This window comes from Phaseolus vulgaris, chromosome 9, assembly GCF_000499845.2.
Source record: "Phaseolus vulgaris cultivar G19833 chromosome 9, P. vulgaris v2.0, whole genome shotgun sequence".
Classification (NCBI taxonomy): domain Eukaryota; kingdom Viridiplantae; phylum Streptophyta; class Magnoliopsida; order Fabales; family Fabaceae; genus Phaseolus; species Phaseolus vulgaris.
Genome location: NC_023751.2, coordinates 15,808,923 through 15,833,707, shown reverse-complemented (window position 1 = coordinate 15,833,707; position 24,785 = coordinate 15,808,923). Strand labels below are relative to the sequence as shown.

The 24,785-nt window shown below is 33.7% G+C and overlaps 1 protein-coding gene across 1 annotated transcript; it reads right to left on the bottom strand.

The window, feature by feature from the left end:
- Positions 1-13,122: 13,122 nt before the first annotated feature.
- Positions 13,123-13,616, bottom strand: LOC137821336 (flowering-promoting factor 1-like). Its single transcript, XM_068625884.1, has one exon. It carries the CDS (start codon positions 13,551-13,553, stop codon positions 13,233-13,235), a length of 321 nt encoding a protein of 106 aa, XP_068481985.1. The 5' UTR covers positions 13,554-13,616; the 3' UTR covers positions 13,123-13,232.
- Positions 13,617-24,785: the final 11,169 nt, after the last annotated feature.

Sequence of the window (24,785 nt, the reverse complement as noted above, 5' to 3'; positions counted from 1 at the left end):
ATTATATAATATAGTCTATATTGAAAATTCATTTGTTACCTTTAAAAAGAATCAGTTAATACTTATTTTAATAGTTTTCTTATAATAAGTATTAAAGAGGTCTAAAGTTTAGACAATTTTTTTATTAACAAAAAATATTAAATATTAATCACTTTAGAGTGGTCTAATCCTTGTACAAAACGAAATAGAAACGTACAACATTCTTCCAAAAGTTTACTACAAATATCCTACTTGAACAACTAAAAAACAAGCCAACAAATTGAAATAAATACACATCAGCAACAACCTAACACCTCATCTCAACCTTCTAAAAGCAAAAGGTCAAGAGTTTCAAAGTCTCTTGATCAAATACATACAAAGCAAAATCAAGACACCGATCAAAATAAGAAAAATATACAGAGACAAATTTAGAAGTAACTCAAGATCATACCTTTAGTTGAACAAGGAAAAAATTTCAAAGTGATCTCACCTTTAAAATTTTACTTATTTTTATGTCTCAAAATCTCACAAATAGCTAAGCCCTAAACCTTAAACCCTAAAATCTCACAAATAGCTGCAATATAGATACTTTCTCATTCATAATTGACATAAACAGGTACATTAACAAGTTTGAAATGCTGGACAAAAATCATCAATTTCGTATTACGATACATTCAAAAAAAACATATTTATTCCTAAACCTTGTATTTTTTAGGTTAAAAATAAAATGAACATAAATAGGATTTATTATTTATTTTATTATATTTTTACCTATTTTTATTTTATATTTATTTTTTTTCCTTTCAAATAAAAGTTGATTGGAGGGATTGGTGGTAGGCGAAAAAGACTATAGAGTGCTCCTTTAAGCATGTTTTGGTTTTAGTATTATAAATTGTGGAATTTGGAAAGTTTAGGACCACCATTGAAGTAATAAAGCCTAATTATCGCAATCGAGCATTTATATTAATGGAAATCATATGTGGATAAACCCAACAATATCACCTTCATTGACTGGGCCATATTTCATATATAAACTATTTTATATTTTGTATTAAGAAATTGATATTATATATAAAATATTAAAATTTAATTTGGAAACAAATATGAAAATAGAAACTTATGAAAAAGATATGCAGTCTATATTTAAAAATACTATAGTAAAAAATAAAACTTCTAAAATCAATGTTAGAAACTCTCAAAAACTTATTTTTAAAATAATTATTCTTGTTCAAGCAGAAGGAGATTAGGAAGTGAAGTTTTAAACTTTGTTATATAAAGTTTATTTTTGGAGAATGCGTGTCCCTTCTTAGGTCAGAGAAGAGTATCCATTTCAATAACTATTTATAGTAATTTTTATAAATTATCTAATAACAAAGGGTTAATTTTTTCTATTTTTTATTTATTTACGTAAATGAAAATTAATATGAAATTGTTCCATAATTAGGGTGAAAATTTTAAAGTTTTTAGTATACAAAGTTGAACTACTTTGAGAAAGAGTTTTGTTGTGCTAATGATTTTATTTAACTTGAATAAAATTGCTTCTTCATAAATATTTAGAATTTCTATGGTAATAAGTTGTGTGTTCATGTTAATACAAGTAAATTTAAAAAGAGGTAATTAATTTTTTATATATTTAAGATTAATTTAATTTAATGATATGATCTATTTGACACGTGTGTTTATGTATACCATTATATGAAAAGGATACATCATTTAATAACTTTCTTTGATGTCATCTTTTAATGGAAATTTTTTATAATGAATAAAAATAATACAATTATTTAATAAAATAAATAGTGAAATAATTTTTTATTTTAAAATAATTAAATAAATTTTCTTTTTAAAATAGCGGTTAAGTAATTTTTTAATACTATTTTCATAAATATATAGATATATATTTAAATTATGTTATTTTCTATTTTTTAATTAAATTACAAAAATAATAAAATTACAAAAACATATGAATAGCTAGTAATGTAGATAATAAATAGAGTTTAGTCTAGAATGTTTTAGTGAAGAATAAAACCAAAAATATAATGAGTTTAGAAAAATAAAGACTGACAAGAAAATTCAATTCTTATTCTTCCAAAATATATAATCAGACATTCCTTATTGCTGTCTATATTTTATTTTTTTTATCTCAGATTCTCTTCTTTCTTTCTAAACTCATCTTAAAAATGTGATATTCTCCTTCTTTTTATTTTGGGTAGACCAAAAATTGTGAAGTATAATCTTTGATAAGTTTCCTCACGTTACCTTTTCCCTATCATTGAGGCATGTATTGTAGGATCTTTGTGAAAGATGGACCCAATATGGGTAAGTGAAAAAACCAAAATACTCTTAATGAAATGAAAATTAGGATTTGGGTAAAATGTGCATCCAACCAAACAACCTCAAAGCACCCTTCGTTCTTCTCTAGTCCGTGAGACAGCACGAAAGCTTACAGACTTAAACGAAGAGCAGCCCAAGCACGTTCATTGTTCTCGTGATTGAGCCAGCGGCGAAACCTTACAGACACCATGGCGAAAGCAGCGTTGAGGCATCGCGGCGACAGCAAACGAAGCCACCGGAGAAGGAGACACATCGCAAAAGGTGAGCGGGAGCTAAGAGTGAAACGGTTCCTCCACCACCAAACCAACAACAACTCTTATGCACCTTAAACGAACACCAACTTTCTCTGCACCTCAGCCTTGCACCTTTTTTCAAAACAAAGAAGACAAGAGCAGAATAGGGTTTCAAAAACTTTGTTGGGTGCACATCCAAATTGATATGGTGCAGGGAACAATTACCTTGGTTAGATTTAGATTATTGATGATAAATTGTTAAGACAAGACCAATATTATAGACATGCCCAAACTCAATCACCTATTTAGGTGTCAAGGTTTCTCTTAATAATAAAAAGATAAGAATTTGGTAACCCTAGTTTTATTAGTCTTAGTATACCTTAGGCTTAGTTTTAGTATATGTAGTTGTTGTTCTATCATTGGTGCTTTAATTTCTCTTACCATGCCTCCCAAAACTCAAACAAAAGTCCTAAATATACTAAACCCCATCCAAAAAGCCTATCTGCTATTGAAGCGCAGCTTGAGAACCATCATACCCACAAGCGGCCATAGAAGCACATGTTCCCCCTCTTAGGGGGCTCATTATTTTCAAACCACCATCGCCACCCACACCTGCACCACGCCACCAACGCTGCCACACCACTACATTCAGCCCCTAGAACAACCTCCGCGCACACTAGGTCACACGCTGCAACACCGTCTGTTGCACCTTGAGCCGTTTAACCACCAACGCCCCAACCGTCGTGTCGTCCAATGCCGCCTAAAACAACCTCCATGCACACCAAGCTTCACCCCTCAACACCGCTACCGGCACCTAGATTCGTTCAACTGCCAGCACCCCAATCTTTGCTGCGCCGCCCAATGTCGTCTGCAACTAACACCTCCCGCATTCGCATCCCCCTCCTTCGTCTCTTTAGAGCATCAAAGAGTATTTCTCTCACTAACTTCATCTCTTCCGCGAACCACACTCAAATACAACCCTAAAAAAAATAGTGCTCATTAATGAGCATCTCTAGCCCTTTTAAAAACACTATGTCCCAGAACCTTCCTCCAACCAAGCCCTTCTTCATTTAGCCAAGCCCCACTCCTCACTCACGTAACCCTAATTTTCAAACTACACAAATCCAACCCACCCTTATTTTCGCAACCCAAATACCAATTATCCCTCATTTTCTTCCAACTCCACCACACCACGCATGCCCAACCCTAATTATGAAAAAACACCTCCCACGCCTAAACCTAAATCACAAACCCTCGAATAACTCATCCCACACTTAAACCTAATATTACTTCTACCCATGCGCCTCCCACAATTAAACATACCTATCAAACGAACTCTTGCATAACTTCCCCCACACTTAAACCTAATAATTATCCCACCCAACTCGAGTCCAATATTAACCATGCAGCCCATGAAAATATTACAACCCCATTTTCCTCCACGACACCCCACCAGCTAAACCTAATATTCAAAGTGCCTGACTCCTAACCAATCACACCCGTATGCCCAATTGACTCTAAAACTCCACTTTGAGGATAAATTGTCTTCTAGGGCAGATAGTGTTGTTAAGACAAGCCCAACACCATAAACATACCCAAACTCAATCACCTATTTAGGTGACAAAGTTTCTTTGCATGAGGAAAAATATAAAAAATTGGTAACCCTAGTTTTATTAGTCTTAATATACCTTAGGCTTAGTTTTAATATAGGTAGTTGTTGTTCTATCATAAATCCCTAGATGTAGAAAGATCTTTATTATATTTAAATAAACATTTTTTTGTAAGAATTTATTTTAATTGTAATTTGGAGTGACAATTCTCCCTCAATCTCCATACCTCCATCCTGCATCTCCATATTAACTATAAAAAGTCGGTTTTAACCTTTTTAAAAAATTTAAATAACCCTACAGAAAACATAACATCACATTTTCAAATAACATCATTCGCACCTCATACCTCAATTTCAGCGACAACAATTATATTATTGTTAAGTCGCAGTGTTTGAGAGAGAAATTCCATGATTTGAGCATGTGTGAGAGGGTTGGTGAGAAGATTCATTGTATTCGACATTTCCTAGTATGAAAATATCTTTTTTAGTTTTGTACTTCTTTTTTTACACCTCTATTTTTTTTATAAGTTTTGTGGCTTCGAGATTGTATAATTTGGTAGGTAAAACTTACCTCAACTACCAACATTCACCACCACTCACCACAAGCAACTATCACCACTTGAAATAAAGAAGAAGGCACCACACTCTCCACCATACTCAGAAAGGTATTGTTGAAATTAAAAAATATGAAGGTGTAGGGAGAAGGTATGGAGGTGCAAGAAAAATTTGCCTTTGAATTTACTTGATAATTATTCAGTTTTAAAAAAGTTAGAAGTAGTAATTATTATATTTGGGTTTAGTAAGAGTAATAAGGTTATAGGTGTGGATAGTAGAATACAAGTAAAGTAAGAACCTTTTAAAATCATTTTTCAAGCTCTTTTTTTTTTCTACATATGGGCATTCACACATAAAGAGATACACATGGAGCAAACATAACTTACATTTATTCAAATAAATAAAACATAAAGATTTGATCACTTTTGTGATTACAAATCTATCATACAAATAATTCCATAAATAATATCATTAATTGAAATAAAATTCATCAGTAATTTGTAATTAAATAAAAAAGATTTGATCACTTTGGAGATTACAAATCTATCATACAAATAATTCCATAAATAATATTATTAATTGAAATAAAATTCATCAGTCATTTGTAATTAAATAAAACATAAAGATTTGATCACTTTAGTGATTAATAAATCTATCATAGAAATAATCTCAATCATTAATTGAAATAAAATTTATCAGTAATTTGGAATTAAATAAAACATAAGGACTCGATCACTTTGGTGATTACAAATCTATCATAAAAATAATTTTAAAAATAATATCATTAATTGAAATAAAATTCATTAGTAATTTGAAATTAAATAAAACATAAATATTTGATTACTTTGGTGATTAATAATTCTATCATACAAATAATTTCATAAATAATATCATTCATAAAAAATATATATTTATGCCCTTACTTTTATTTATCATAATCTTTTCATCTTACATTTAAAGTAAAACAAGAATTCATTATTTATGATGCAGCGGAAGTCTTGAGATTTCATTATTTTAATTTGAAGTCATTTCATAATGCATCAGGAATTAATGGATAAATTAAATCATCAAAATTATTCTCAAATGATATTATTTTCTTTACAATATTCATAATTTTAAAATTAGGGTTCATAAAATTGGGAAAAATATCATTAATGGAGAATCATAAAATTGACTCTAATACCACATGTAAAATCAAAAGCTTAATGTAATAAACAATAATGCACATCATCATCTTAACTTACCAACTATGTTTCTCACACATCATATCCATTATAATAGAGATAGACACTTACTTTGATCAATGAGAGTCCATACATGAGTAGTTTTTTTAATCTCCTTTTCTCAATCTATCATTGTTCTTGTCACACCCTTTATTGATGGCTAACGAGTGAGTTTCTTTGCAGAGACAAAACCCTATTTCTATTCTTTCTCATTCTCTATCCGATTAAGTTTTCATTAGGTAATATATATATATATATATATATATATATTAACCAATAAGTCTTTTATTTTATTAAAACATATTTAGACTCAAAACCAAACATCTATTTCATATAAGTCACATTATAAAATTAATTTACATAGTTTTCTAAAAAAACATCATCAATGACAACAAAAATAAATAACTCCTAATAATTTCATATGAAATTTAGTCCATCAATCTCAATTTATTGCATTATTTTGAAAGTATTGGTTAACTTTGAAACATTTTGCATTTCCATTCTTATTATTCTTCTAACATCAAAATTCATAGTTTACGCCAAATTAAGTTGAAACGGATTCACCATCGTATAAAGTTAAAAAAACACGTTTCCTAGTTTTATGTTATGAGGTATAAAAGGAAGTCACTTATTCTTTCTTTTTTCTTTTGGTTAATAATCATGATGTTAATTCAATAAAATAAAACATTAAATAATATCATCATCTGAGCATAGTGTACTGTATTGTTTTTTTAATATTAATATTTTGAAACAGATATATTATCTATAAAAAAATTTGCTTTTAATAATGTCGTATAAAAAAATGTTAATATTCCTTACATTTTTATGTTAATATTTGGAAAATCACATTTCTTTATCTTCTTCTTTTTTTATGGAGAGAAGACATATCATATTTTTACGATGGAGAGAAGACATGGCATATGTAGGAAGCTCATGCTAATAATATTGTAATATGTCTATTCACATTTTTTCTTTTTTTTTATAAAGTTTTCGTGTTAGGCATCATTATGCAACTTGACATCTCAGCTAAGCTGACACCTCAAGTAACAACAATCATCTGTCATCATATGAAAAAAAATATTATTAAAAAAAAAAGAAAAAAAGAAAGAAAATACAAAAATATGGGGGGACTAGACCAAAACCCATATGTTAACACAAACGATACATAGGTAGATTATACCTATTCATAAAGAATTCTAAGAAAAGACTAGCTGGGAGTCTATTATACCAATGAAAAGATTCTCTATGAATAAATCCTAAATTAGCCAACTTATCAACACACGCATTCTCTTCACGAAAAATATGAGTTACCCTAAACCTGATTGTCCCACAAAAATTAAGACAAGTATTCCATCGATTCTGAAGCCTCCACGGAACATTAGTCCTAGCAGTAAACGCAGCACAAACCAAGGCAGAATCACATTCAAGCCAGACATTAGTAAGTCCCATTTTTTGAGCTTCCTCCATAGCATGTATAACTCCATAAAACTCAGCAACCAAAGCAGTTTGAACTTCAAGAAACGCTGAAAAAGCACCAATAAATTCTCCCATACTCCCACGAAAAATACCTCCACAAGTAGCAAGACCAGGATACCCCCTAGCAGCCCCATCAGTATTAATTTTGACCCAGCCTGGTGAAGGAAATTCCCATCTAATAGGAAGAGGACGAAGAACTTTACCACTACGAGTCTTAATACCGAAAAACTTAATCACGTTGAAGTCCAACATATCATTCTTCATTGAAGCTTTAGACGAATTTCCCACTAGACAAGTTAAATCTTTAATTATCGAAATAGCCTTAGAAACCCCAATCTTATCCTGAAATCTAGCATAATTCCTCATACGCCATATCATCCATATAGAAAAGGTTATCACTGCAAGCTTAATCAATTTAACCAAAGGACTACCATCACTCTTAATAAAAGAAAGTAAATCATCCTTATTAGAGAAATGAGAAGTAAGAAAAATTTGTCGTACCCAACTCCAAATATGCAATGCGTTAGAACATTCAAAAAATAGATGTTGAATAGATTCCTCTTGCTTTTCACAAAGCGAACACATAGAACATATATGCAAACCCTTATTCTGAATATGTTGATCTGTAGAAAGTCGCCCATGAAAAATTTTCCAGAGTACTAGAGTTTTGGAAGGCGGAATAGATGAAGACCAAATGAATTTACCCCAACCACCTGGAACTCCTGATTCCAAGAAATAAGTCCTAGCCGATTTAAGAGTGAAACGACCAGACTCATTTAGAATCCAATTAGGAATATCCTGTTCCTCTCTAATCATGATATGATTAAAAAAAAGAGGCATCTGCTGTAAAGAGAAGGGAATATTCCAATCACAACCTGTCCAAAATTGAGAGACTGTATCCAGAATGCTAACACCATCAGATAACCCTGCAATATTTGCTAAAGAAGTAGTAGAGCACCATTTATCATTCCAGAAATTAATAAAAGAACCTGTACCAACAGTCCAATAAGTATAGTCAAGTATGGTAGAATAAAATTGCTTAATTCCAGGCCAGAGAGAGGAAGATCTATAAACCGTTCGAAATTCATATTTTGATTTAAGAACCTTGGCTTTCAAGAGTAAAGACCAAGGTTTGTCGCTATAAGCAAAGTTCTAAGCAAGCTTAAGAAGATATGCATTATTTTCATGATGAAGATTAATGATATTCAAGCCTCCATCCTCGAGAGGTGAACAAATTTTCCCCCAATTAACGGTAGCAATACTTTTTTTCAGAATATCACCAGTCCAAATAAAATTCCAACACCACTGCTCAACTTGCTTAATAAGTGAAACAGGCCACTTATACATATTAAAGCTATAAGCTAGAGATCCAGTAATCACTGTATTGACAAGCTGAATTCGACCCATCATGCTAAGAGATTTACCTTTCCAAGATGCTAGCTTCAATTTAACTTTATCAGCCAAAGGTTGAAGAAACCGACACTTTGGAGCACCAACAAAGATAGGTACTCCTAAATAATGGAAAGGCAAACAACCATGACTACAGGAAAGAATATTTTGAATTTTGGTGACAAATCTTGGAGAATTATCCATGGTGAAGAAACTACTTTTAGAGTTATTAATATATTGACCAGAAAAATCACCATATGTTTTAAGAAAAGAACTCAAATTTCTAAGAGACTTAATATCCCCCCTACAAAAAATAAATATGTCATCAGCATACAAAATATGATAGGGAGTGAGATAACCGTGCGGACTGGCCATATTTAAAATCTTCTTATCATTCTCAAGCTTAGAGAGACCTCTACTAAGAACTTCCTCTGCAAGACAGAAAAGTAAAGGAGACAATGGATCACCTTGTCTTACCCCTCGACTGCAAGGAAAAAAAACCCACCAAACTACCACTTATTCTTATAGAAAGCATAACTGAACGGAGAATTGTACTAATCCAACCGACAAATGAGGGGTGAAAACCAAAGCGTTTTAAAACTAATAATAAGAACGTCCAACTTAGAGTGTCAAAAACTTTATGAATATCAACTTTGTAAGCCACATTACCTCCTCTAACCTTTTTAGAAAGCAGGTTAATAGCTTCAGAAGCAATACCAATGCAATCCTGAATCTGTCTACCCTGCACAAATCCATATTGATTAGGAGAAATGATTCTAGCAGCCACAAGTGCAAGCCTATCCGCCAGTATCTTGGAAATAATCTTAAACTTGAAATTAGCAACAGCAATTGGCCTGTAATCTTTAATGGAATCAGCGCCCTGAACCTTTGGAATAAGAGATACAACATTACTGTTCATTCCAGGGAGAACCCAGTTTTGTTTAAAAAACTGTTGAACAGAATTGCAAACATCTGTCCCAATAATTTCCCAGCAAGAATGATAGAAAACACCACCAAAACCATCAGGACCAGGAGCACTATTACCGTTAAGATTAAAAACAACATTTTTAATTTCAGAAAAATCTGGACACTTAATCGACATCATATTCTCCTCAGAGGAAACCATCGCAGGAATATAAGTACCAATAAAATCTTCCATATTATCAGTATCCAGAACATTAGAAATAGACTCAGCATAAAGATTTTTATAAAAGTCCAAAATATGATCCTCAATGATTTTAGGATCCTCTGTAACCTCATTATCAATCCGTAGACAATGAATCCCACTAGAATTATATCTCCTTTTGACCACCGCATGGAAAAAAGCAGTATTTCGATCTCCATCCTTGAACCATAACATCCTAGCCCTTTCTTTCCAAAACAAATATTGATAGTGAAGAGCATGATCAAGCTCCTCCTTAGCAATCTTTTCTTGACAGAGAAGTCCATCACTATCAGACAAACTAGCAGTCTCTAAGCTTTTTTGAATACCAAGAAGGATGCCCTGCTTAAGAAGAACTTCATTATGAACATTACCAAAAGAATTTTTATTCCAGTCTCGGAGCTCAAGTTTCAACCTTTTTAACTTATGTTGCAAGATAAACATAGGTCAACCAACAACCTGATTAGCCCAAGAATCATGAATAAGCTTTAGACACGAAGACATTTTTCCTCTTTTATTGTAGTTCACTTTTTTATTTATCCTTTTTAGTTTTCTTCAAATATAAAGTGAAAATAAATATGCTTATTCACATTTTTTATTTATATATTTCAATTTTCTTTTCTCTATTTAAAAAAAATAATAATTTAACTTTGTTTCCTTCATATATTATATAAAATAATAAAGAATTATAGCCTTCGTTACTTAAAATATCTTTTATTAACTTGCTTTCTAACTACTTTGTCAATTATATTTGACTCTTTATAAGTTTTTTTTCGATTTTATATTAAATATAAATAAAAATCACAATGCATATGTTATTATTGTGGAAATTAGGAAATTTTATAAACGTATACCCTATCCTTTGTTTATTTTTTTTTTATTTTTTTTTCATTTTAATTTGAAAAGTGCATTCCCTAATTTTATAAAAAAACAAACATTCCTTCTCAAATGTCGTGATATAGTAATTCGGCATAATACTTATTTATTATGCGACATATAATTAATTTCATTACCCCGATTCTGTTATTATAATTAAACATATTATTAGTTCACGTAAATAAAAATTATATTTATGTTACTTTTTAATTGATGTAATATACAAAGAAAAATGACTTAAACAATTTCAAAGTCTTTAACAATAAAAATACAGATAAGAAAATTTTGAAAATTAGAATAAAAATTAAAAATTAGAGAGTGTCAATAATCCCACTCTTTGTGAAAATGTGAAATGAAAATTAGTGTTCTTTTGGTTTATAATTTTGTAACTCTATTTTGGATAGATTAGATTTCTCAATTGAATATGTGCATCAAATTATTATTACACTAACTAATCCAATTACATTATCCTAAATCATATATTAATATTAAAAATTTAAAAAACTTGCTAAATTTGAACACAGACGAATTACATTAAAAACCAGAAAAAATAGAAAGATTTCGTTTTCATATATGACTCATTGAAACGTGGCACAGCCCAAACTGATAGTGACCATGGCCCACGTACTATCCGCTTCACGTGAATCGTGACCTTCACTTTCCTCCAACAAATAATTGACAGATGAATTAAAAATATTATATTTTTTTTCCAAAATTATACAATTGATTACTTTTTTGTAAAAAAATATGTTAATTCATAATGATTAGTAATATAAAAAGCATAGAAAAAGATAGAATGTTACATTTATTATTATTACTACAGAACGTATTTTTTTATTTAAATATAATGATATTTAATGTTAAAAATTAAATTAAATATATTAATTAAATTAAAATAGTGTTTGTGTATTTTTATTTTTTATTTTTATCATTTATAATTATATTTAATATTTAAAAAATTAAATAAAGAATGCCAACTAAACCAAATAATAAAAAAAGATAAAAATTAAAAAAAGATAAAAATTATAATTTTTAATAGAGATAGAAATATAAAAAAAATTGTTTTATATAGTAAGAACACTCCCAAGTTTAAAAAATTGTTCCACGTTTAATAAATTGTATCATACACGTTTCACAAACTATTTCACATTTAAAATTTAAAATTAATAACTATTTTTTATGAAAAATATCAGTATTTTAGTTTTTTTTAAAAATAACTTTTAATTAATTATAAAAATAATTAGTTATTTAGTAAATATTTAAAAAATAAGAAATAACTGAAATATAAAAAAAAAAACATCCTCCATCTCTTTTATTTCAAAAACATCCTATACTAAATATTTTAAAAAAAATAAAAAATATCAGAGGAGAATCCTTTATAGGTATAGAATATTATTATATATGTCAATTTTGTAGGGTCGTAAAATTAATAATAATTAAAAATGTTATGAAAAGACTTTTAAACTATATTTTATTTGTATAATAGTATTTCCTGACAAGTATTAATATTAAAATATTAAAGCTTTGAAATTATTTATTTATAATTTTCAATATTTTTTCCGTGCCACTATCTATTAATCTACCGTCTAGGAAATATACCAAATAACAAAGAGTAACCAAAAGGTAAAGGGTGTGTGATACGTGCGTATTTATTTTTTAAAATATTTTAATTAAAAAAATTGTCAAATTAGTTTTAATCTGTTTTTAAAAAAATATATGCAAAACATAGAAAAAAACAAAAATAGAGTTTTTGGCATCCAAAATATTATTTCGTGGTGATTTGTTCCTACGTGTTTCAACGAGGCAAAGAAATAGATGGTTTATAACTTGTTGTTGATGTATATGTGAAATTAATAAATATATCATCTGATTTTTTTTATGAACAAATAATAAAATTAAATAAACAGAAATATTTAAAAGATATCACAATTCTTAAATTCTTCACATAATCTTGACACGATCCACTAAATTACATTTGGATGATAACCCTCGAAAGTCTTCCTAAAATTAAGAGTAAAGTAATTCCAAATTCATGGAACTAAAATGCACATTAATAGAATTCTTAAAAAAAAACAAAGATATAATATTAATCAATTTATTGAGGAACTATATTTGTTAAAAAACTATATTTGAATAATTGTTGAGATAAATTTGTTATATGTTATAATTTTTTTTATCAGCAATAAAATAAATAAATAAATAGGGACCATTTCAGGGGTGGTCCAACCCTTATACAGAAATACTTTACACCATTCTCCTATTAAAACGCCTACCAAATTAGCAAAAGAATAACCATACCAACACTAACTAATGTTATATATTATAAATGATGTTACATATATGTAGAATTGTTAGGAATAAAAGGAAAATTAGAGGTAGTTTGTAAGAATAAAAAAGGGTCACTTATCCCTTACATGGAAGACATTAGGGTTCTTGATGACTATATCATACATATGGACAGAGGAGAACTTGGAGAAGTTGAGTGGAAGGGAAATTAGGTCAGTGGAAGAATGCTTGTGAAATTGGTAGAATTGAAGGTCTCTTCCATAATACCTCTCCCACCCTAAATTACTCAAGATTTCCTCCAATGAACTGTACGAAGACACCACTTCACCACTTGCCAAGTAAACCAACACCTTCTTGTTTAAACTACATCTCTCTGCTTGACGATTTTCCATTAAACGAAACCCATCTTTCTTGAATACCCAAACCCCAGACATTTTTTAAGGTAGAAGGAAACTCCAGAAAATAAATGGGGAATATGTTTTCTTCTCCAGGAAAACTAAGCTGGAAACGCTATATATATACATGTTTCTGTCAAAGGATATATATATATATATATATATATATATATATATATATTTTGCAGGACCACCAACCAATTTTTGTAATATTCTTTATCTAAAAATTTAGGTAAATATGGTTCTTAAGAATTTTTTTAAGATAGTGTACCGGTACGGGGGAGAGATCGGGACCCACCCGGCTGCCTGATGCCGTGTCAGCCTGACCGAGACCATGAGAACCTGGCCAAGACCTTTGAAGACTTGGCCGACCGGCCTGGGGCCGAAACCTTTGAAGACTTGGCTGAGAGGCCGAAACCTTTGAAAACTTGTGCCGAGGGGCCGAAACCTTTGAAGACTTGGCCGAGAGGCCGAAACCTTTGAAGACTTGTGCCGAGAGGCTGAAGCCTTTGAAGACTTATGCCGAAAGGCCGAGACCTTAGAAGGCTTGGCCGAAACCGCCAAAGACCACAGGGATTTGGCCGATGGCAGACCCGCACCGTGGGAATTTGGCCGGTGGCCGAACCCCATTACAATTAACGCTCAGACAGAGATCAGTGAAGCTAATCCATCATCAAGAATTAGGTAATGCAACCCTAAGCGGTATCCACCTCGATAAACGGGCCCAACAAGGTAGGCCCACTAGAATAATATAAATAGCACGCATTTCAAGGAGTAAGGTATGTCCTTATTACTGTTCACCTACCTGAGACCTAACCACCCGCTTTACTGACTTGAGCGTCGGAGTGCCTTCGCAGGTACCCCTACCATCCGGTGTTCACCCGACGACCGAGTCCCGAGTGCCGAAGGATAAGCAGGAGGACGAAAAGGATCTCAATTCATTACCCAACCACCTGCCTGACCGAAGGAAGGAGAAGAAGACTTCAATAGTTCTCTAGGTCCCATCTCCCTAGCAGGAACAGATAGGGTCTTAAGAACTTGTAAATTATGTATATGATTATCACAGGGCTTTTAATTATTTGATATATAAAACTTAACTATTAAGAAAGGACAATTAATCAAGTATTACATAAAAGATTAATTTTTTAATTGTATTTTTTTTTAGAGATGAGACCTAGAGAACTATTGATCGGTTTCGTTTTTCTCTCTCTTGTCGGTCAGTCAGCTTACACTTCAATCTATTCCTTCAGTCTTCCTCTAGCTACTCCTTTAGGTCTCGGTCGCCTGATTACTCAATCTCTGCGGAGAATGCTGAATGGGGGGTACCTGCAGAAGGCAGTCTGCCGCTCAAGTCAACAAAGGACGTTCAACACTCGGAGGTGTACCGTAATTAATGACGTATCTTGTTTCTTGAAATATGCGCTATTTATATTATTCTAATAGGCTTACCTTGATGAACCTGATTAGTGAGATCATCGTACTTAGAGAGGTGTATTACCTAATTTCCAATAATGATTTAGTAGTACCACAGGAGAATAACAAAAAATTTATCAACAGAAAAAAGTTGACTAAAAAAAAGCAACAGCAAAATGCAATAATTCCTTGTGTGTTGGAGGCATTGCTGGCTGACAGAGGCTGCTTTGTTTTTTTAAGGAATGCTATGTTTTTCTTTTGGCTACGTACTCAACATTCAGAACAATTTTAGCCACTAATTAAAGATCTTACATTGCATTTTGCGGCTCACAATAACACTGTTCTTTTCAACGCACGAGCAAGTATTAAATTCATTTAACTCTTAGTAATATATGTCGTATTGTTTGTTATTTGACAGATAAAAAGAATCACTTTTTTTTAAATTAAAACTAAAAACTTAATATTTTTATTGTATTATTTAAAATATAAATATGTTATAATATTTTAATTTAAATCATTAATTATTTAATGCTCACACATTATTTTTTCACATATTAATTATATATAATTAAAAAAACAAAATTATAAATAAATAAATAAATAAGAAAAAAAGCTTATTAAAACTTTCAATTTGTCTACTTATGGTAGGTCAATCCGCGTCCGTCCTAATCTATGACACCATAAAAGAAAAAATTAGGAATAAACAAACGAAAAATATATTTGTTATATAAAATTATTCAATATCCGCATTATAAGTGATTGAAAGTAGTTTATAAAATATATTTCACATGTTTATACCATATCTGTAGCACACATTAAACTCAATAGAAGATTTGAAAGTTGGATCACTTATTTATGGGATACAAACATATTTGTCAAAATCGGAAATTGAATCCAATTTTATGTGATTCTAAATATGGCAATTGGAGAAGCTTGAGAGAGGATGAAAATATTAGTAGGGGCTCCCTTTGGTGGAAATATTTGAAGGAGGTGTGAGCTTCAGAAGGATAGGGAAGAAGTTTTGAGGATGGTTTTAAGTGGAAAGTTGGGGATGAAAAGGTTATTTCTTTTTGGGAGGATAGTTGGTTGAGTTGTGGGGCGTTGAAAGGAGTATTCCCAAGACTGTTCTCTCTTAGCTCGGCCAAAAATGCAAAGATGGCTGAGCATGGGGTTTGGTCTAACGGTAATTGGGTCTGACATCTTGTCTGGCGTAGACCCTTTTTCAACTGGGAGAAGTTTATGGTGGATCAGTTGTTTCAACTGTTGCATGAGGTGAAGTTGGTATTTAGAGAGGTTTATAGTTGGGTTTGGAAAGTTGGGGGCCTCAAACATTTACAATTAATTATGCCTATGATCAGGTAAGGAGGGTTTGTGATGGGGAGTTTTCTCTAGTTTTTAGTGTGTTGTGGAGGTGTAAAGTCTTGCCTTCTACTCTGCTCACTGCTTGGAGGGTGTTGGAAAATAAGATTGCTACTAGGGTTAATTTGGAAAGGCGTGGGGTGGTGGTTGAAAATTCTTTGTGCAGTTTGTGTGCGAAGGAGGAAGAGTTTTCCAGTCATCTGTTTTTTGTTTGCAGTATTGCCTGACGTGTTTGGAGTCTCTGCTTTGGGTGGCTTGGAGTGTCGCACGTAATCCACAAGGATCCTATGTCAAATTTCTTACAATTCAGGATGAGTCAGACTTTAGATTCGGTTAATGATGTTTGGGGTGCAATTTGGGTTAGTGTTGTGAGTGAAATCTGGAAACACAGGAATTGTGTCATTTTCAATAGGGGAGTGGTAGATGCATATGAAGTGTTCGCTTTGGTGCAAATGAAGGTTTGGTCTTGGCTCCATGCAAAGTCCCGATATATTTCTTTCTCTTATTTTGATTGGGTTTTGAATCCTCTGGCATGTATGAGATTAGTTCCTTAATGCCCTGAGGTGTTTTTCATTGTTGTATTTGGGTCACTCTGGTAGGTGTCTTAATTAGGAGATCGTTAAGGTGTTTTTTCTGTATAAGGGTTGAACCACCACTAAAGTAATTTTCATTTATTTATTTTTTATTGCTGATAAAATATATATATATATATATTATTATGTGAGATGAATTACCAGGGAGGTATTGGACGTGTTTTATTAAATATTATATTAATATATATATATATATATAAAATACAAATACTAAGTAATTATTTTAAAATATTTAAATAAAATATAAATAATCTCAAAAGTCAATTTAACATATTCATCTGTCATTTAAAGTTTAAAGTTCAAATAGACAAATATATCTTAAATTCAAAACAGACTTGTAAATTAAAAGATTTTGATTTTGATATCAAAGAAGTGTAGGAGAAGGAGAGCTCCAGAGAGGGAGACAAGAACTCATGACCTAGTGTTGAACTACAAACAAATTTTTCTTTATATCCTTCTAGGAATTCACACTAAACATCACAAGTTCCAAAAATTCAAATTCTAGGTCACCAATATCCCCTTTTACTAAATACTCAACAGAGAAAAAGAAAAAAAAATATTGATTTTTTAGTAAGAAATGGACTGCTTGCCCAAATCAAGAATAATAAGTTTATCTTGTTGCCTCCTCAAAGATATTTTCTTATAACACAACAAAATTAAAATTATTTTAATATTTTAAAGAGAGTTTCAAGAATTTAAGCATTTTAACTCATAAAAAAAATATGATTTCACTCAAATCACATAAATTAATGCATAAGATAGTGACAAGTTTAATAAGATTTATGCATTACGTTTAGATAACTAGGTGCATGAAGTACATTGTTCGAAATCTTTAATGGGACAAGCTTAACATAGATGTGTATTTCAAAAACATTGTATAACAACTATGTACAATACAATGTGACTAAGGATTCAATATCTATATCTATTGTTGACAATGTATCAATTGATATTATTCATTATTATAAGTATGTGATAAGATATGATATATATACTTCCATGTATGTTTGTTGATTGTTATACCATAACTACGAAGAGAATGAATGATACTATATATAATAATATAAGGATGGTCGAGTGATAAAAATTAATTAAAAAATATTATTTTACATATTATTAAAAAAATATTTTATAAATATAAAATATAATGAGTTAGATTGGAGGTGTAAGACTGATCAATTTATTAAAATTTGTGAAACAAGTTAAATGATTAAAAATATAAGTTTGTTAGTATAGTTAGTTATTTTATAATCTCGTTTTCCCAAGTATTATATAAAAAAATTATATTTAAATTTGTGAATGGGTTTATTAATTAACAAAATATGTGATGATTATGAGTTGACGATCTAGAATATTTTTGGTATCTCCTATTTCGTTCATTCACAGAATGGTAATATTGTTTGGCAATGACAGTAGATTGGCCCATGATTCCTTGGGCAATGACAGTTACTAGAAGGACAGGACATTTGCTTGAAACCATATCAGACACAAAAACTCCACTTTTCCTTAAAACTATGTCTTGCCCATATGCCATCACGTGGCCTTCGTGTGCTTCATGGTCCACTCCGACAACCACAAAATTACTAGCTGCTGTCAAATCTCCCATTATTTCTCTTTGGATGTTTCTCTTTGGATTATTGTCTCCTTCGCAGACTTAACGCTTTCTCCATTAAAAACGGATTAGATGGATGTTATGTGCATTTAGTTAAGAAGATGTTTGCAGCAGTTTTCCCCCAGATATATCATTGTTAAAAATAATAACGTTATAGATAATTACAAATTTTAAAAACTAGATGTTAAAGAAACAATAAATTATAAATTAAAACTTTAAGATGTTTCTACAATGCCATGAGGGGTCTTCCTTTTCTATCTAGTCCCTTCTTTAATAAATCGATTTGTTTATGTTGAGATTAGTCAAAATAAGTTCGGAAGTATCTCTAAAATGTACTCTCACATTTTATATTAATTGAGTGTACTTCACAATCTACTCCGTTGAACTTCTTCTTCAACACCTTACCTTAATACTTCTTCTTTCTTCTCATTTTCACTTCACTTTTAATCAATCCTATTGCTTTCCATAAGTTACACTTTTCGATAGCTTGTAATATTTGAATCACTTCTCGATATAACAAATATTATTCAAATATTAGATATGATACCTGCAAGAATTAAGTGTTTGTTTATTAATCATTCATTAAAATCTAACTACTAAATTAAATGTCCTACATATTTATACTTCTCACTAATAAGCCTATTTTAACCTATTACTTTAGATTAAATTCTTTTATTTATTTTTCCTTAATTATATTTTTATCTTATAATTATGTCCTTAATATTTGATTAATTCAGTTATTGTATTTATGTGTCATTTACTTATGATAACACATGTGCTTTTCCACTTGACAAATTGTTTATCGACTTTTCGACTTTTTCGTCATACAAGTTCAATGAATAATAAATGTTGCTTCAAAAAGATCTCTTACCAAATGTACATCGATATCGATTTATAAAAATATAGTGTACTTAGTGTATATGCATATGAATTAATAGGATTCATTATTATTAATTATCTTTTTAATTAATTAGATTAATTATATTGTTATATTTTTCTAATTAATTTATTATTCATTCCCAGGTAATTGAGTAGTATTCGACTTTATGACTCAGGACATATCCACTCTATGTCAAAATAAGTTAACTTATAAGTTCACACATAATATGTAAACACTTCTTCTTTGAGTCCTCTTAAGTTCGATATTGTCTTGTATAAAGTCAAAAACACAATATCAAGATAATTATGATATATTTAGATAAATCTTATTGCAAAGATTCTCGTTTGAATATTCTTGAATCTGGAATGTCTCTATACCTAGTACACCAAGATGTTCTCGACCATAACGTTGAATACTAATAACTTACCTAAGGACGAATAATATTTTTTTTTTTTAAAAACATGGCCAATGCAAAATTGAAAAGTGTACCTGAGTGGAGAGACGGGCCCAGGCACGGTCGGTTGATGTAGTATAGTTGCTGACGTGTCGGTCTTCTTCTCTTTCGGTCGGTCGCTCCTTCTTGGTGTCTCCTTCGGTCGAGCGGGGGAGGGTACCTGCGAAGGCACTCCGACGCTCAAGTAAGTATGAGATTCTAAGTGTGGTTTAGTAAGTGAATGAAAACGTACCTTTCTCTGGCTTGAGCACCGTATTTATAGGATTGCCTAATGGGCTTTCTACCCCTTGGGCTCAGGGTGGTTATGGATAGGTCTTACCAATCGTGCTCCGGAATACCCGGGGAACATATCTTCTTTAAACGCGTATTCCTTATTCTTCGGAGGTGTATCTTAACCACTTTAGCTTTGTCACACATGCCTCACATTTATTATGCGTTCGGTCGGTCGGCCACGTTCGTCTGGTGCCTACCGGTACACTTGCCCCCCAGGCTCGAGGTGAATAAATGCCGAAGAGTCGTAATGATTGTTGTGCCTTTCGAGGTGTTAGGCATTAAATGTAACGGAATGATGGGACGTTCACTTTTTTTCGAAGACGGCGGAGATGGATCCGGCGGTGTGGATTAAATGATGTTTCGACTTCCGGCTGATATGGGTCGTAGGATGAGCGGGAATCTAACGGATGAGGGTGAGAGGGAAATGCTATAAATAGCATCCCCAGTTGTAGAGAGACCACGTTTCCTTGAGTTTGGCATCCGAGTTGCTCTGATTGCCGAGTCCACTTTGCGAGTTGTTGCGTTGTACGAACCATAGTTGCCGACCGAGGTGTAACTTTGTGAACGAAAGGTTAGTTATGTCTCAACTTTCTTCAAATAGAGTAGGTAGTAGGGAGTCGAGTGAGAGTGGGGAGTCATCGTCCGGAAGTGACGAAAGTACGAGTGGGTCTGTGGGTCCGAGCTATGAGTGGGTAGATATTAGCGTTAGGAATATACCCACTGTTTTTAAGACACCGGACGACCTGGATAAAGTGATAGCTAGGGCCCCTGTCGTACGGTCGGGTTTACCTTCAGATATTCTTATTGCCGAAATATGTGGGTATACCGACCGTGTCTGTCATGGAAGGGAGAACGCTCCGGTAGATTTCTTTTATGTTTATAGTACGTTATTCGCTGATTTGAAAGTGACGTTGCCGTTCAACGAGTTCACGATGGACGTGCTACGGTTTCTCAACCTAGCTCCAACCCAACTTCATCCGAACTCATGGGCGTGCATGCAGGCCTTCCGAATTGTGTGTCAACTTTTTGACTTGACGCCCAAAGCGGAAGTGTTTTTATTTTATTATAACACACATTCGTCCAATCTGGTAAGTTGGGTGTCATTGACCAGCCGTCCGGGGAGTGTGCGTTTTGCGGCCTTCACCACGTCCTACAAGAACTTCAAGGAACGATATTTCAAGATATTTGTGGAGCCGGACGGTCGAGAGTATTTTTATAATGATGATGTTACCAAGTTTCCGTTCCATTGGACCCAGAATCCGACTGTGCTTAACACGAGTTCCCGTACGGCCCTGTCGGCTTTGGATAAGGCTGTTATGGTGGTGTTTGACCAACTCCCTCACAAGTTACCTACGAGGGAGATAATTTCGTTATATGCGTTGTCCGATCCCTGGGCGGATTTTATTGGTATGTGATTGTAAATTTGGTTTGATTGAATAACTTCATTAATAGTGTTTAATTCCTGTGTGTTTTGCAGAAATCATGAGTCGGGCGAACGCTTCTTTGCATGAGTATATGAACAAGTTGTGCCAGAGTAGGGATGGTCAGTCGGCCTCTGTCGACACGGCCGGGGTATTGGCGGTCGTTCTGTCTACAATGGTTACTGCGACGGGGGCCTCGGCTGCTGCGAAGAAAAGGGGTCGGCTCCCGAAGGAAAATCAGGAGGGCCGAGCTGGGCCATCCCGAACGACCTCTGAGCCAACGCTGTTGGCGGTCGGCATGGACATAGCGGCCCACCTGCAGGCGGAGTTGACCGTCGAAGAGAATGAGATTTTTGCCACCATCCCTACAACTAAACTGATGGTGGAAACATTAGAGTTACAAAGCCGGGCGCTTATGGCAAGCCGGACGGTGGTTGAAGAGCTCGAGAGAGTGACGACCGTTACCATACCCCGATTAAAGAAAGATGTGACCGAGGCTACTCAAGCCACTAAGATGTCGACCGAGAAGGCCGAGAGGTTGAAGGTCCAGTTGGAGGAGAAGCAGACGGCCTTAAAAGCGCAAGAGGAACTCACGAAGAGTCTTGAGGCGCAACTGAAAGGAGGAGCCGACCGGGAGGAGGCTTTGAAAGCAGAAGTGGCCAAGTGTCACGACTTCATGCTTCGCATTAGCGAAGAATACTTCCGGTTGGGCATCCAACAAGTGGCTTGTCTGCACGGTGCGCCACTGGAGGACGACCGGTATGACATTGAGAAAATTGTGGTCGATGGAAAACTTGTGCCGACCAACCCTGGCGACATTAATGAGGAGGCTGAGGCGGAGACTCCGGGACCACAGCCGAACGCCTCGTTTGAAGAATTAATGAATATCCCATAGATAATTGCTGGACCCGGCATGTGGGCATCGTACAATGATGGTTTTATTTTGGATGTAATATTTGATTGTTGATCGACCGGATTGGTATTTTTGAACCTTGTTTGTTTGTTGTAAGTAGATTTTATTAATTTGGATGTCGGACGAGGCGTAGTTGATTTCGTTAGCAATAATGCGAATGTCGAACGAGGTCTGGATGATTCTGAAAAAAAGTAATGAGTTAATCCTGATGCCGAACGAGGCATAAATAATTGCGATTTCGTTAAAGTAATAAGTTAATTCTGATGCCGAACAAGGCGTAAATAATTCTGATGCCGAACGAGGCATAAATAATTCCGATTACGTTAAAGTAATGAGTTCTGATGCCGAACGAGGCATAAATAATTACGTTAAAGCAATAGTATAATTCTGGTGCCGAACGAGGCATAAATAATTTTGATTACTTTAAAGTAATGTTAATTCTGATGCCGAACGAGGCATAAATAATTTCTCATCATGTTAAAGTAATAAGATAATTCTGGTGCCGAACGAGGCATAAATAATTCTAATTACTTTAAAGTAATGTTAATTCTGATGCCGAACGAGGCATAAATAATTTCTCATGTTAAAGTAATAAGATAATTCTGATTACGAATGTTAATACGGATGCCGAACGAGGCATAAATTGAGAGTAATAAAAGGAATAGGAGACTTTGATTTTATAGTGTCTCGTTAAAACTTTCTCGGTCGTAAACCCTCCTTAGGGAAAAACCGACCGAGCGAGGAAAGAGTACACTTTTATTAACGACCGATGTATTCCCTTACACTTCGTGGTTGCCAACCGGGACAAGGCGTCCGCGCGAGTATTGTGATCGAGTCGAACGTGTTGCATGGAAATTTCAAAAAATGTATTCATCAATTGTTTGACTAAGTGATAATATCGTTGCAGAAAGCTTTCTCGGACTTCATATTCGTCATTAAGCTGACCGATGACTAGTCTGGAATCGCTTTTACAAATTAACTTAGTGATTTCCAATTCTTGAGCGAGGCGTAGGCCGGCTAAAATGGCTTCATATTCGGCCTGATTATTTGAAGTTTTGAAGTCGAATTTTAGGGCTTGCTCGATGACAATCTCGCCGGGGCCTTCCAAAACGACTCCAGCGCCGTACGACCTTTCGTTGGAGGAGCCGTCCACGTATAAGATCCACGATGAGGGTTCAGTCTCGGCTGAGGAAGGGGTGAGTTCGGCTGCGAAATCAGCAAGAGCTTGCGACTTTATGGCTCCTCGTGGTTGGTACTGAATGTGGAATTCAGATAGTTCTATCGTCCATCCGATCATTCGTCCGGCTAAATCTGGTTTAGTGAGAATCTTTACAATGGGGTAATTTGTCTGAACAATAATACGATGATTTTGAAAATACATACGCATTCGTCGGGCGGTAATGATCAGAGTCATAGCCACCTTTTCGATCGTTTGGTATCGGATTTCGGCGCCGTGGAGGGCGCGGCTAACGAAATAAACTGGTCGTTCCTCAAAATTAATTTCTTGAACTAAGACCGAACTAACGCCTTCGTTTGAAACGGCGAGGTAGACTATAATGGGCTCTCGGGCGTCCGGTTTCTGGATGACCGGTGGGGAAGATAGAAAAGTTTTCAATTGGAGGAAAATTTCCTCGCATTCGGCCGACCACTCAAAGCGAGATGCTTTTTTCAATAATCGGACGATGGGTCTCGTTCGTTCTGCAAGTTTAGGAACAAATCTGGATAAGGCGGTGAGCCGGCCGATGAGTCTCTGAATTTCTTGAATGGAGTTGGGGCTTCTCATTTCGGAAATAGCTTTACATTTCTCAGGGTTAGCTTCTATGCCTCTATGAGTAAGCATAAAACCTAAGAACTTCCCCCCCTCGACGCCAAATGCACACTTGTCAGGATTGAGTCGCATCTGGTGCTGGCGGAGGGCCTGAAAAACTTCTTTTAGGTCGGCAATATGTTGCTTACATGAGTCGGATTTGACAACAATGTCATCGACATAGACTTCAACATTCCTGTCGATCATGTCGTGGAATACATGGTCCATTAGTCTTTGATAAGTGGCCCCAGCATTCTTGAGTCCGAAGGGCATAACTTCATAATAGAAATTACCGGAATCAGTCATGAAGGTTGTCTTCTTCCGGTCGGCTGGGTGCATTTGGATTTGATTATAACCTGAATAGGCATCAAGGAAGCTGAGGATGTGATGTCCGGCCGCCCCATCAACAAGACGATCAATGGTAGGCAGAGGATAAGAGTCTTTTGGACAGGCCTTATTGAGGTCCGTGTAATCAACGCACATTCGCCATTTTCCATTTGCTTTCCTTACCATAACTACATTGGCTAGCCACGTAGTATAATGGGC

What these genes read in the sequence shown, in the direction of transcription:
- LOC137821336 (XM_068625884.1), bottom strand. Translation starts at nt 13,553, where the DNA reads ATGTCTGGGGTTTGGGTATTCAAGAAAGATGGGTTTCGTTTAATGGAA.